This window comes from Lepidochelys kempii, chromosome 21 (genome assembly GCF_965140285.1).
Source record: "Lepidochelys kempii isolate rLepKem1 chromosome 21, rLepKem1.hap1, whole genome shotgun sequence".
In the NCBI taxonomy this organism is placed as follows: Eukaryota; Metazoa; Chordata; order Testudines; family Cheloniidae; genus Lepidochelys; species Lepidochelys kempii.
Genome location: NC_136400.1, coordinates 16066840 through 16081600, shown reverse-complemented (window position 1 = coordinate 16081600; position 14761 = coordinate 16066840). Strand labels below are relative to the sequence as shown.

At 47.4% G+C, this 14761-nt stretch overlaps 1 protein-coding gene across 1 annotated transcript in view; it reads left to right on the top strand.

Moving 5' to 3' along the window:
* The first annotated feature begins 458 nt into the window (after positions 1-458).
* PKP1 (plakophilin 1) overlaps positions 459-14761 on the top strand; it is a 49359-nt gene continuing 35056 nt past the window's right edge. Inside the window, exons 1-2 of the mRNA XM_073320054.2 lie at positions 459-660; positions 9227-9327. Of these exons, the coding sequence (XP_073176155.1) occupies positions 459-660; positions 9227-9327 (303 nt within the window). The remainder of the gene's footprint in view (positions 661-9226; positions 9328-14761) is intronic.

Genomic DNA, 14761 nt, shown 5'->3' with positions numbered 1-14761 from the left:
GTGAGTTTTCTATCTAGACACACAGCTGGCAATGAATCTATGAAGGGGAACTGGAAGCCGTCACTCCGAGGATGAAGTTTCCCGAGTCTGTTCCCCTCCCACTCCACCTGCCTGCTCTCGCTTCTCTATTGCCTGGTGCATTTATGTAATGAGTGTAAAAAGCGCAATCGCATCCAGGTCAGCAATAACTTGCCTGCCCTGCAGCACCTGAGCTGAGCGTGCTGTGCTCTCGGAGTGGGTGTGTGCAGGCAGGGGGCTGTATATCCAGTCTGACGGAGGGCGTGCCAGCTCACACCCCAGCCGGAGAGCCAGGGGAAGGAGCGCGGAGAAGCCAGCAGCAGAGGGCCGTATGGCAAGGAGGGATTCTTGAGGTTTAACCCCAGCTCAAGAATTGTTACCATTGTGTTTTCTGAAGTGCAGTCAGGTGAAGTTGTACTCCACTCGCTCTCTCTGCAGCCATGCTTCACTCTCCGCTGAAAACAGCCCTGGCTTATGAGTGTTTCCAAGACCAGGCCAGTTCTACATTGGCCTTGCCCTCGGATCACAAGCTGAAAACTAGGGGCACGGGAAAACAGAGAGTCCAGGAGCAGGTGATGATGACGGTGAAACGGCAGAAGCAAAAATCCTCTCAGTCGTCGAACCTTGGGCACTCCAACCGAGGTAAAACAAAGGAAGGGTTTGCTCCGCGCTGCCGCGCTCCGAGTAGCAAGGGATTCACGTTCCCCCTCCCTGAGCCAACTGAGAACCCACAGTGGGTTTTTATTTGGGGTCTTTGTAATCTAGGCTATTTGGTTCTGCTGGGTTTTGTCGAAAAGAGACAAGCTGGCCCGTTTCTCTGGAGTTGCCTGCTGGGATTTCTCTGTCCAGAGGAAATGGCAGGAAATCTTACAGCCTCTGGAAGGGCTAGCACAGGACTAGGAGTCAGGACCTCTGGGTTCAATCCCTGACTGTTGCTGTGTGATCCTGAGCAAGTGACTTTAACCACCCGTGCCTCTGTTTCCCCATGTGGAAAGTGGCAATCATCCCCTTCTCATGGCTTGCTTTGGGGCATAGTTAATGTATCTTCATGATGTGCTTTGGCAGCATCAGATGGAAGGTGCAAAGCATTATTAACTACTCGTTCCCTGACTCTAAATAGTGTTTCACTTCCCAGACAGTGATCTATTTTCCCAGCTTTCCTCTGAGTATTTCCCTGCTGTTTGGATTATTTGCCAAATGTCTTATGACCTGCTCTGTATCTGGGCTCACAGCTTTGTGCCTTTTGTGCCTCTAGTCCAGGCTTAGGAACACTGACCATGAGCAGCCCAACGCATGGTTTCCTGTAATGGCCCTGCAAGGCTCAATGCAGCCAGCTAGACATGTGCTGTCTTTACACAGGGACAGTGTAGCAGCTCAGGCATGCTAAGGAGTTTAGAGTGATGGAGAGCCCACGCTTTGTAAATCACAGGATACATTCTTTGTAAATGTAAATGCGCTTTGTAAATCACTGGTTTGCTCTAGCAATCGCTGCTCTGTCGATTTGTTAGCACCTAAGAGGAGATGATGGAGGATGAGGAATCCCTATCACATTTGAAAGGTGACAATCATCTCTCCCCCGGCTCATTACTATAACTGTGCACCTGAGCTCAAAGCGCTTTTATGAACCCGACTGAAAAGCAGGTCAGCAACGTTGCTCACATTTTACAGACCGGGTTAGTGAGGTACAAGCAAAGCAACTCATCCGTGGTTACACAGCAAGTCTGTGGCAGAGATGGGAAAAGAACTGAAGAGCCCTGTCTCTTAAGGCAGAGCCTTAACCCCAGGACCATCCTTTCTCTTTAGAGTTTGCTTCATTGTTCTTCCTTTGGGGAACTGTAGAAATTCTCCAGCAGAGGGGAAAAAAACAAAAACCAAAAAAACCTCAGAGCCAAACTGCGTCCCCACCCTCTCCCCCTCCCCGTGCAGCGTGGTCCATGTGTCAGGAAGGGCTTTCTGATTGGGTCACCTACAGCTGAGCCGCTCTCACCATCCATTGCGCCAAGTTATTCCGGTCTCAGTTGTGCTTGTGATTTCCAGTGGCCTTGTGATCTGGATTTCACTCCTGCTGTCAGAGCGGCAAAGCTGGGACACATCCTCCTGGGGAGAAGATGTCCAGCTGTGATGGAAGGATAGTGAGAGGTGTTAGCAGGAAGGATGAGTGATACTGATGCTGAATGAGACATGCAAAGGTCTCTGCTCAACCCTTGAGGATCTAGACTGGCTTTGCAAGGTTGTAAGAGTCTCAAGGCAGATATGTATAGATGACTCAAATATGAGAGGGGTCAAATATCCAAATGTTCTAGGTAACAGCAGCACTTGACTTCAAATGTGGGGCTGGCTTCCGAGGAGAAGCAGGGCTGCATTATGGAGTTTGGGGTAGGGGCCAAATGTTTATACAGTTCCAGCTGGCTTCCTAAGCCCCCTTGAACTATTTCCTTTGCATGCCAAACCCACTGCATGGGGGATGTAGCAGCTCTGTGGCGGAATGTGTGTAGGCAGTACCCCATACTATGCCAGGATGGTAGTGTATGAAGCTGTGACCGCTGTGATTGTGGGAGCCAGGAGCTGGTGTTGAAGAGGGCAGAGGCAAGCTTGTCTGTGGCAGCTGAAGGCGCTAATCACAGGGGTAACTGGAAGATGTGGTCATGTGTAAATCTGTTCCTAGCTCCTCTCACTTTTATCGATTAAGGCTTTGTGGTCTCAGGATCTGGTGGAATAAGAAACAAACCAGGCTGACAGTAGGTGCCGGATGAAGAGGCAGGGACTCAGACAACTTTGCCAGTTCGTGATGTTATGGTCGCTGTTCACCACAAACACCTCAACTGTAGGCAGAAATCTTTGCAGGTGTCCGTGACGATTCTGCCCCACACCTTTGCCACAGCTCTGCTGGGGATTCAGCCTACGGCTGATGGGCAGGAGTGGGTGCCATTCAAAAATGTCTGGAGAAATTGGGCAGATATTTACATTCTGAAACAGAATCGCCCTTGAGGATTTGATCCAATAAACACCCTGATTTTCCAAAGTGCTGAGCACCCACCACTCCCATGGATCTCAATGGGAACTGCAGAGCACTCCGTGCTTTAGAAAACCAGGCACCTTGTTTAGGTAGATAGGCTCCTAAATCCATGCTTCACACCTGGCTGCTGCTGTTGAAAATTTGGCTAATTGTTGGTAATCACCTTGGACATTCCTGGCCAAGATATTTAGGAAACATCGACTCTGGGACATTTTCTGCTTTTTAATTCTTCTGTGTGTATTCAGGGACTAAATAGCATTTCATGTTATGGCACCCAACATTGTGCTGGGTTCATCACATGATATATAAATTGCACAAGGTCCCAGAATCAGAGCAGATATCCCAAAGTTCCCTAGAGAGTGGGGCGGGGGTGGAATCTCAAAGCAAAGTCACTTGAAAGGAGTTGGATTAGCATGGGATTTTTCAAAAGGTCCTATGTGACCCAGGAGCTTGTAGAAAGTCAACGGGGCTTGTGGTCCTAAAATGAGGTGCTTTTTGAAAATTCCACCCCAAATCAGGCTGATTCTGAGTGAGCAGGTGTCTTCATCAACAGCGACTCAGTGCCCACCTTGTGCAGAGAGGCCAGTGAATAAATGGGCCATGGAAAATGAACTCTCTCATCCTGGGATGAGTCCCTACAGCTCCTACTGCTATGGCAGTGAGTGTGGGAAGCTTACTCTGTTGCCGCCCCAGGCCGATCTCTGTTGTGGCTGGATAGAGGACTTTGCGTACTCCAGAGCTGTTAGAATAAACATACATTGATATTTTTTTTTAAAGCCATAACATGGGCCATAAAATTTCATCCCATTAGCCCTTCATTGAGCACAGTAACTTGTGTTTGGCTAAGACATGTCTTCTAGAGAGGTAGCCAGTCTTGAGATGAAGACTTCAAGAGCTGGAGAATGCATCGCTATCCATTGCTAGTTTGTTCCAATGGTTAATCGCTCTCCCTATTTCTAATTTGAATTTGTCTGGCTTCAACTTCCAGCCATTGGTTCTTGTTGTGCTGCTCTCCGCTACATGAACGAGATTAATACACACCCATTCCCTTGCTGTGGTGTGGGTTCCTGGGTTGTTCCTTGTTTACTGGGTGGCTGTGGTTTATTCCTGTGGTGTCACTTTGCATTTTTTTTAAATAGATAAGGTTTGGAAAAAAAACAACCTTCTGAATTTGCAAAAAAAATGGAAAAACTGCTCCATTGACATAGCTTATCTCCTCCCCTATCCCTCCATCAGTCCTTTTAGCCCTGCTTAAGGTCAGGTTGCCTGTGAGGAATCTGATTAACTTCCATTGACTAATGGCATTCCTGCAACTCACTCACTGCAGCTAGCCCTTAGTCACATGGGCAGCCCTACTGAAGACCCTCTCAGCAGGACACAAGGTTTGCAGGGGCAGACCCAAAAGACTTACTTTCTTTGTAAAAGAAAAGCTATTTCTAAGGAACGATAGAGATCCATACAGCAGTCTAACCAGCCCCGAGCCTGCTCTTGCCAGCATCTCTCTGTTCAATGTCACCTTTAGTGTGTACAGCTGCAAACTATAATGCTGTGGCCCAGATCTCAGTTGGTGTAAATCAGCATAGCTGCTGTTGACTTCAGTGCAGCTCACAGGCGCCGGAACTAAGCGTGCTGCCCCACCCCCTGGCTTGAAGTGGATTCCATCGTGTACACTCAGTAACAGACGTAAAGGTGGCAATTTTGCAACAGAAAAGCTTCAAAAACAGACTCCAGTGAGAAACTGCTGAGCTTGAACTAATATGCAAACTAGATACTATTAACTTGGCTTTGAATAGAGGCTGGGAGTGGCTGGGTCATTACCCATATTGAATCTATTTCCCCATGTTAAGTATCCTCACGCCTTCTTGTCAACTGTCTAAATGGGCCATCTTGATTATCACTACAAAAGTTTTTTTTCTCCTGCTGGTAATAGCTCATCTTAATTAATTAGCCTCTTACTCCACCTTTTCATGTTTTCTGTATGTGTGTTTATATATATAATCTTCTTACTATATGTTCCATTCTATGCATCCAATGAAGTGGGCTGTAGCCCATGAAAACTTACGCTCAAATACCTTTGTTAGTCTCTAAGGTGCCACAAGTCCTCCTGTTCTCATTGTATCCAGGGTTTGCAGTTGGTTCAATGGCTCTCCGCACCCCCACTATACAAATGGTTCCAGTGCCACTTTTCTTTCTGCCAGTACCCCTGGGGCAGCTATGCTGATCCACACCTGCTGAGGGTGTGGTCCTTCGTGTTGTGTCTCACCCTGCCACTAGGAACCCTCTGGCTTACACAGACTCCGGCTTAGTCCAAGTGCATGCGTTTTAAAGATCTCATTAACTGCCGGGCTAAAATAAATGGTGTACAGTACACATTGAACCGTTAGGTCTCAATACTTCTGGTGGCAAGTGTAGGCTCTTCCCCAGTGAGCAGGACCAGCGGATTTCCCAGCCCCAATAAAGAGTTCCATAAATGCTCCTCCTCTGGGACTTTTCCTTGGTACTCTCCCTTTTCCACCCCTCGCCATGCCATTTTCCAGGAGACTTTGGCTTTCAATTCCAGAGCCTCGAGATCTGGGATACACAACAGCCACCTCCACTTGGAAAGGCAGATTATGGGAGACCTACATTGTCCTCCTCTCCTATCAAAGCCCCCCCCGCTCATGATAAACCGAAGCATCAACTGCTTAAGTAGGACAGGACAAAATGAGGCTGATGTTTTACACTGATTTCCCCATGCCCCTGATGCTCTCTTGCATGGAGTTTGAATTTCCTGTCCAATTCTACCAGCTGAGGGCCACAATTCCATGACAGTGGAGAATGCAGATTTCACACCCCAGGCTTTAAAGAGCATAGCACATTTGGTGCTATATATACAACAGAAATTCTCAGTAATAATGCCAATTGTTAAATCTCACGGGGGGGCGAACTGTCCGTGATGCAAAATTCCTTGCGAGTCCAGCCCATAGTAATGAGGCTACACAAGGAAAGCAAACATGTGCCTCAAAGGGGCTTATTTATTATTTGTATTGTTGGAGTACACAGGACCCCATTGTGTAGGCATTGTCCAAACACAGAACAAAAAGACAGCCCCTGCCCCAAACAGCTTACAGTCTAAGTCTTACAGACCGATGGGGGGAGTACAAAGAAACAGTGAGACAATATCTGTCAGCCTGGCAGGCCATGACCATGCAACTCTGCTGGCTGGTGACCCAGTTCAAGAAGCATTTAGCACTCTCTCCATTGACGAGCATCGAGCGCGAATGACTCGGGGTGATGCTCAGCTAGGGAAAGAAAGGGTCTTGCTGCAGCTCAGGGCAAGGTCCTTATGAAAAAGGAGGGGTGGGGAAAAATTATCCCCAAAACAGTGAGGGTCAGATAAGCCCACGACCTGCCCTGAGCACCAAACCCTTCCTGGCCTCAGGAGTGTGTAATGAAGTAGTTGTGCTATGTTTAGCTGGGTTACACAGAGCATTATGGGATGGAGCCAGGCTCCACCCCTCCCTTACTTTTAGTTAATGGAGTTTTCTCCTGACTCTTGTCATGAAGTTGAATAAAGCAGCAAGTTCCCAGCCTGCAGAGCTGTAAGGCTGCAGAGAGTGGCCCTTTTACAAAAAGGGGAGCTGTTGAATTGCATGGGAAGTGGGCAAGGGAGGAAGGCATAGAAGCTCCACTCTGGGTGTTACTGGACGTGAGAACAGATCAGGAGAGCGTTAGCTAAGAAATTATTTCCAGGCAACTGGGGCCAAAGGATCTGTCCCTAGTGCTGGCTTTGTTAGCTAACACATATCACCGGGAAGAACTGCATGGGTTAAACCCATAGATTCATGTCCCACCTTCCTCCTTCCCCACCCCAGCACTCAGTGCAGTAACCTGTCCCATTGAAATCAACATGGAGAATTGTGCCAGGGGAATGCACAGAGTGGGGGAGTACTCAAACTGGAGAGATGCGAGTGTGCCGTACATCCGTCCACACATGTCTTGCCAATACAGCCCTTATAGGAAAGTCCTTTGGAAGTGAATACGGATGAAATGAGTAGGGTTATAGAGAAATTAATAGAGTTCTGGACAGTGCTTAATTTGTAATGAAAGAGGTGCTGGGGCTCAAGCAATTATTTGCCGGGGCTCAATAAATGGTTTTCACTTTCATAACTGATGTGGCAAGCTCAGACGTGCCGGGGCTGTGAACTACCAAGCCTAGAGATGCTGGTGCTCAGTCCTGGCCCAAATTAAGAATTGGTTCTAGAGAAGTTACTCTCCGAACCTCTTGAGTTTAATGGACAATAGAATCTTCAGTCTAGACATGGGCACTGAGGGGTCGGGGAAAATTTCCCTGCAGATGCCCATTCTGGGTAATTTCTCCTACCTCTTCTGGATCAGTGTTTCTCCCCCTCTGGTATAGTGCTCCAGCCTAGAATGATCACACGGTCGTGGTCATCCTCCATGCTATTACTCTGGCCTAGAGTGATAACTAGAATGTGCCAGCCTCCAGAGGCTGGCTGGGCTGGAGTGCTCACCTGCGCCATGTTTGTTCATGCCCCAATGTGGGTGTTATTAATGAGTTAGAAGTTAGGAGCCTAAATACCTTTGAGGATCTTGGTATTAGTGGCTGTAAGGCACTTTGAAGAGGAACAGCTCAGTGTGAATGACTGCAGGGTGTCTCAGAGCTGGCACACCAAACAGTCAAAGATGTAAGAGAGAGAAAGAGAGTTGGTGAGGAATCTTCTGATGAAACAAGGCTTTATCAACAAATGCCTGTTTCTAGAACACAAAATATTTCATGGAACCTTTGGATGACCTGTAGGCAGGTGTCCATCAGAAATCTGCCAGGTTTCCTGTAAGCTCACCAGGTGGAATGCTGAGCCAAGGCCTTTCAGAGTCTGCAGCTCTGGGACAGCCAGCCATGCAGACTGGCCTGGGGCTGTGGGCACCAAGGCTTCCAGGCTGCCTGCCCCAGAGCTGGGAGCCTAGGAGGGCCTCAGCCAAGGTTCCCAGAGTTTCTTGGCTTCTGGCTCTCCGTGAGCCAGACTGACAGAGAGCCTGGAAGCTCTGGCAGCCATGGCTGGGCCAGGGACCATGGAGCTTGGGCTTCCAGGCTCAATTTTCTTTTGGAATTTTCATAATGAAGTATTTTTGATTATTTTTTTCAGATTTCCTTTCCGTGTGAAATTTTGAAATTCTGCTTTTTCATTCTGAAATGGAACAAATTCTTTTCCAGACTTTTGTGTTGAATGGAAATTCAAGAGATGAAGGGGCTAAATTTTCAAAAGTGCCCGCTAATTTGGGTGCTCAAATTGAGATGCTTTGGGCTTGATTTTCAGAGGTGTTGAGTGCCTAGCGCTCCAGTGAAATTCCATCATTTGGAGCCAGTGGGTCTTTACGTTTCCTTAAACCAGGCCTTGGATGTCTCATTTTGGGTACCCAAAATTAGTGGGCACTTTCAAAAATGTAGGTCTTACTAACTCACACTGTATTGTGCTGTCACAAGGTACAATGGAGTTCCAGCTTGGAGGACAGTTAACACTTCTTCTAATCTTTGTTCTTAACGGTCAATGTGACCTCATATAAAAGGCTTTTGGAAGGAAGGGGAAATTGGCGAAATGAAGCAAGGATTACCTTCTTAGAGTTTGCCAGTGGGAGGTAGATGGAAAGAGGCTTTACACAGCAGGGCTGGTCAGTTGTAGGCTGTTGAGAAGTTCATGTTTCTGGGCTGAGTTATGCTGGTAGCTGATTAGAAAACCTGCAGGGTTTCTTCTTGATCTAAGAGATTTGGATAAGGACAGAACTGAACCTCTAAACTCCATTTCCACCACCATTAGCTAAGGGCTAGAATCTTTCACCTTGATTCACAATGAGTAGTTGAAATTCATGGGACTGCTCTCGGAGCAAGGCATTACCCAACACAAGAAAAGATGGAAGACTGTGATCCTTAGAGGTGACTGGAAGGTCGGATCACCCCTCTCCTGCCCTTTATTCCTTTCCCAATGACTACTCAGAAGGGGCTTCTAGCCTTATGCAGCCATGTCCATTGAGAGAGGGCTTCTCTTCTCCCTGATTTGTGATACATCCATTGTCCTTCTCTGGTGGACAGTAGGGAAGACCTTGACCCATCAGAGAACAAAGAACTCCTTGTCCCACATGCAAACCACATAGGAGCTTAGCTTTCCGTTCCTAATGTTGTTCTTCTGCTTGCAGGTTCCATGTATGATGGTTTGGCTGATGGCATTAACTATGGGACGACCCGGGGCAGCTATTATGCCAAAGCCCAGACAGGAAACAGCAACTGGGGGTATCCGGTAAGGTGTTCTTTTCTCTGTGCCTTGCTATTGGGGGGTACAGAGAGCAACTCACAGCATGAGAGTCCATAGGAGTGGACTGCTGGTCAATATGAGGAGCCAACTGTGCCGTGGAGACAAGAGTAAGATGGACATCAACAGCCTCCAGATGTTCTAGGTGGGCAAGGGAGGAAGTTTTCTTGTTCCCCTGAGAACGGAGGTAATAAATTTGTTTGGGCAGCACAAGAAGCCTGGATCTCAGCAGTCCACAATCTGGATCAGAACTCTCCTCTACTTCTGGGTGGATGGTTTGGGGCCATTATGGGGGTAGGTTCAAGGAAACTTGTTTCTGAAATCGGATCCAGTATTTTGCTTCAGGCTTATCTCTGCAAATAAGGGAAAGATTCAGTGACAGGAGTGCGGGGGGTAGGTAGGAAGGTAGGTCTCACTGAAGCTGTTGCCCCACCTAATTGCTCTGCCTGAGACGGAAATGCTGCATTTCAGAGCCCTCTGTTTAGCCAAGCTGATGGCACTGAATCCAGGATAACCTGAGTGGTATTTGCAGCACCCTACAAAGCCTGGTGATACTTTTCAGTGATTTGGCCATTGTGTAAAAACACCCTGGGGGTGCAGCTGGCAGTTTGGGGATTTAAATCTCCCCTTATTTAGCTTTGTTCTTGCTCCTTCTCTTGTTCCCGCATGTTTGCTATAAATGCTGTGTCTTTGTTGGCTGGTGAAAGCCAAAGGCTGGTTACAATTTAGATACTGGTTCACGTCTTCTGTGCTTTGCTTTGTTGAATGATCCTCCATATCCCCTAGCCAGCGCCAGCTGACCGACAACAGCTGTGGCCACCAGGAGCGCCCGGTGTTGAATGAGCAGCAGGCAGAGAGTGTGTATCTGACCTGAGTGGTAACTAGCAATGAACTCACAGGTCAGATCCGAATGCAAACCTATCCCCAAACTCAGTGCTGGTTAGAGTTAGGACTTAGGGTTCAGGGTCACCGAGTCCTCTTGGAAAAAAGCAGATGAGATGACTGGGAATGATCAGGGCTTCTGTTCTACATCTTCTCCCAAAGATGGCACCCGCAACAGCACAGTGCCCCCTAGCATTGCAGCTGGGCACGACTTCACTATTGACTTGTGCCGCACCTGGCTGTTTTCTGAAGGTCTCTTCTCCAGGTACGGGCCAGGGGTACAGTTCCTCAAAGTGGCTGAGTCCGATAGACTTTCAGTGAGGGTCCTAAGTTCCTTGGTGACTTTTGAAAACGGTGCTGAGTCTTTGGTTACATTGGTGCTTTTGAAAATGTAACCCCAGGCCTAAATCTGCTTGGGCCCGTGAGATTACACACTACATCCAGACAGGGGAACTTCTTTTTCCACTCTGCTTGCTCCCTAGAGGTAGTAAAGGAATGCAACCACCACCACCACCCAACCTCCACCACCACCTGTTTTCAGCGAACTTTGAGCTCTGTCTTCAAGTTTGCTTGAAACTAATAAAATGTCTAAACTCTGTTATGCAGGTGTGTCTCCCATTTGCATTTCCTCTACTTTAAGAAATGGAAAAGGTGGCAATAATAAGAGGGGCAATTTCCTTAACACCTTTCATGATGTCTTGATTAGAATTATCGTTTCTGTGAAGTCTTAAAGGTTTTTGAGCTAGCAGGGCAGTGATAAGAACGTGACATCACTTATGGTTTTGCACTGAGTCCAGACAAAACGTTGGGCACAGTGATCCATTATAATCCTTGCAAGCCTTGATTGTCTATCCCCAGAGTATGAAAAGTACTAAAGGAAATCCTTCTCTATCCCCTACAGTAAGATACAGTCCCTGCCCTGAAGAATTTGCACTCTAAATATTGTTCTTTTTGGTAGGTGACCTTGAATCACTGATTCTACCCAATGTCTCTTTGGTGATAAGAGAAGTTATCTAGGAAGTACATGGAGTTGCTGGTTGGCCTATGGTTTGCGTGTTACTCGTTTATTCTCTTTCCTCTGCAGTTTTCTTTACCTGGAGAATCTGCATGGTCACTCCTGGGTTTTCCCTTGTATCTCATTTTACTATGTGATGCACTCTCGATAAGCATGTGTGATCATGTCTCTCACTAGTGGCTGGCACACATAGATAAAAGCCTGCAAATTACTTATTAATAAAGACCAGATTTTGATATCCTCACTCCTGCTGCGTAGTACCTTACTCTGCACTTGGCACCACTGAGATCGGTTGGACCACTCATGGAATAAGGTAGTATTCAACCCGAGTGAGGGCATCAGAACTTGGCCCTATGGGTGCTCTCCTTTGGTGTTCCCTTGGTAGAGACTTTTGATGATGAAAGTCCTGGGTTCTATCCCTGCTGATGACCCATGGTACAACAGTCTTATGTCGGATTGTTCTGACAGAAAGAGGACCTGTGTTTAGGTAAATGTGGGCCCTTCTGAATGTTACATCATCATGCCATGGGAGTGGTGGATTGTGTGATCTCATTTCGCTGATGGCTGCATGGAGCCACACTGCGCAGTGGGGTCTGAGTCATGCACGGGAGCCTGCGAGAGGCCCTTGCAGGTACTGTACGCACCTGCAGGCAGCTTGCATGTCAGTCCTGAACCTAGAGGTTGCCACCACTTCCCCATCTTGGTGATCACAGACCTATTGACAGCCAGGGACTCATCCAAGCTGCAGCTGTTGTACTGAACTGACCAGCGTCTGACCCAGAGGGTTCTGAAAGGGGAAGGAATGCTTGGAGCAGAAGCCCCATATAATTAGCACAGCAAAAGACCCTTTAGGCCCGCGGTTGCCTTTCCCTGCCGATGTTGCCCTGCCCTCTAGTTTTTTCTTTTATGTTAATGTTGTGGGGAATGCAAGGTGTTGGATTGGCAGCCCTAGAGGCTTGAGTGCTCCGCTTGCCCAATGAATGGGTACATACTAAGCAGCAGAGTGCTCTGTCTCTGCAAACGAGGCAGACAGCTGGCCATCCTAGCAAGGAGGCCATAAGTTGGTGTCCATGACCCTTTAACTCTTTGGTCTGTCTGATGATGATGCTAACATGGACAGTAAATGGAGGTAAATTAGTGCCTGTTATTACATTAATGAGTAAATGCCCTTTTGTGACACTTCTCCACTAGGAACTGTCCTGAGACCCTCAAACTCATGACATTTGTGGAAGCAGCTGGTGCAGGAGGTGGCAGAGCTCTAGCTACCTGCTTTCTTCCAGCAGAGTCCACCTGCTCACACTGAGTCCTCCACCAGCTGCAGCGCAGAATGGGCCTTAGCAGACCATGGAATATGGCTTTGTTATCCCCAGTCCTGCACTCTCTCTGCAGGCAAAATTCCCACTGACTTCAACAGGAGTTTTGCCTGAGTTAGGATTTCAGGATCAAGGTCGTTATTTGTTGCTACTGAAACATCTGTGGAGAAAAAAGGATGCTTGGGGCATATTTCTTAAAGAAAAAGGAATTTTGTTTGTTTCATACAACCACAAGCGCAGGCGCCCAAATCCGTGAGTCCCGATCCAAGGTTTTGCATCCTTCACAATAGCCGCAAGCTTAACATTTGCTTCCCTGGCCAATGCAAGTTGGCTCCTCACAGAACTAGATCAAAGTTACCTCTCTGCCTGCGACAGAGAAGCAGCTTCCAGAAGTGAATGGGAGGGGATGAGCGTCTCTGGAGGAACAATGTATTTTTGCTGCTTTTGCAAGTGTTCCCCTTGCTGTGCCGTGCCGTGCAGCAGCCACTCCATTTCACAAGCAAGATCAAGGGTGTTCTCCACCCATCACTCAGGGTGGGACCCAGTCATATTTCATTGCTGTAGCTTTTCCCTGCGGCCTGGGAGAGACTCGGTCTCAACATGTTTATATGGCATCATTTCCTTTTTTGCTGTCTGTTGCTCTAGAAATGCAACTGAAACTGGGAATGAGTAAAAAAAAAGAGAGAGAGAGCTGGGTAATAAAAAGATTGCATTCTTAGGTGCAGAATTCAGAAACGTCCAGCCACTGGAGTGTGTGGGGGTGTCGTGGAGTTGCAAAGAAAATCAGGAGATCTGGGTTCAATTCCTGGTGCTGGCACTGACATGCAACCTTGACAAGTCACCTCGCCTCTCTGTGCCTCAGTTTCCCCATCTGATCAGTGGGGATCATGAGAATGACTCTTCCCTCTTGGTAAAGTGCTTTGTGGTCTGTGCATGAAAAGCACCATAACAGGGCTAAGTGTTGTTAACCATAATACTAATGAATATTGTTATGTGACTTGCCATGACTCAGTTTCTCCATCTGTAAAATGGGGATAATGATACATTTTTACTTACCCCCTGTGGGTGTTATGTGACTTAATTAATTATCCCAAAGTGCTTTGAAATCCTGGGCTGAGGAATGGTGTCCTAGATACGCTTGTTAATTTAGATGTGGGTGGATTTTACTGCTCGTAAAGGAAATGGATTGATATTTGGTCAGAGAAGTTCTGACTCTTAGAGCTCCTCTACCTTTGCAACTCTGCCATTGCCCCTCAGCCCCCTTCCTCATTGTATTTTTATATGGATCAATGACCCCTAGGGACTAGGCTTGGATTTCTAAGGTCGTTTCACAGGGGTGATGAGAATTTCAGACTCAAACTCAGGGCCCTAGCAGGATACGTGTGACTTCCCTGGAGTCAATGGGACTAGGAGGACCTCAGCTTTCCAGAGCTACAAGTTTAGACAGTATCGCCGTGGATCTTCTGCCCTGCTGGTAGGGACTGTACGAAATTCTGAACTCACCGAGGGAATCCATGCTGCTCAGGGCTGCGCAGAGCTGCTGTAGGAAAAGCAGAAAGTCTCACTGTGAGATCTCTGTGTGGGGACTCTCGTTGCGCTTTTGTATGGAGATTTGCAAAACTTGCAGTGAAGAATGAATCCTGATTTTCTGCCTCATTTCTCATTTTCAGGGGCAATTTCTGGGCTTTGCCAGCCCTGCTCTGCACTCTTAAAAAAATAATAAAGCTAGATGTGAGGCTGAACCAAACCCCTGAGCAAACACCCAGGAGAAGTTCAGATCCCTGTATTATGGCCTGGGGGTCTGTGGCAGGTGTGTGTGGGAAGTAGTGATTTATTCCGCTTTGTTAATCCTCAAATAAGCCTGTTCCCCATAGTAAATGCTGGACCACCTGGCTTCACCCAAGTGATACTTGTCCACGTAATGGAAAGGAAAAATTACATGATTCTTGCAAAGTGGAGAAGAGTCTTGGGTGCATAAACTGCTTAGTCACATAGAATCATAGAATCATAGAATATCAGGGTTGGAAGGGACCCCAGAAGGTCATCTAGTCCAACCCCCTGCTCAAAGCAGGACCAATTCCCAGTTAAATCATCCCAGCCAGGGCTTTGTCAAGCCTGACCTTAAAAACCTCTAAGGAAGGAGATTCTACCACCTCCCTAGGTAACGCATTCCAGTGTTTCACCACCCTCTTAGTGAAAAAGTTTTTCCTAA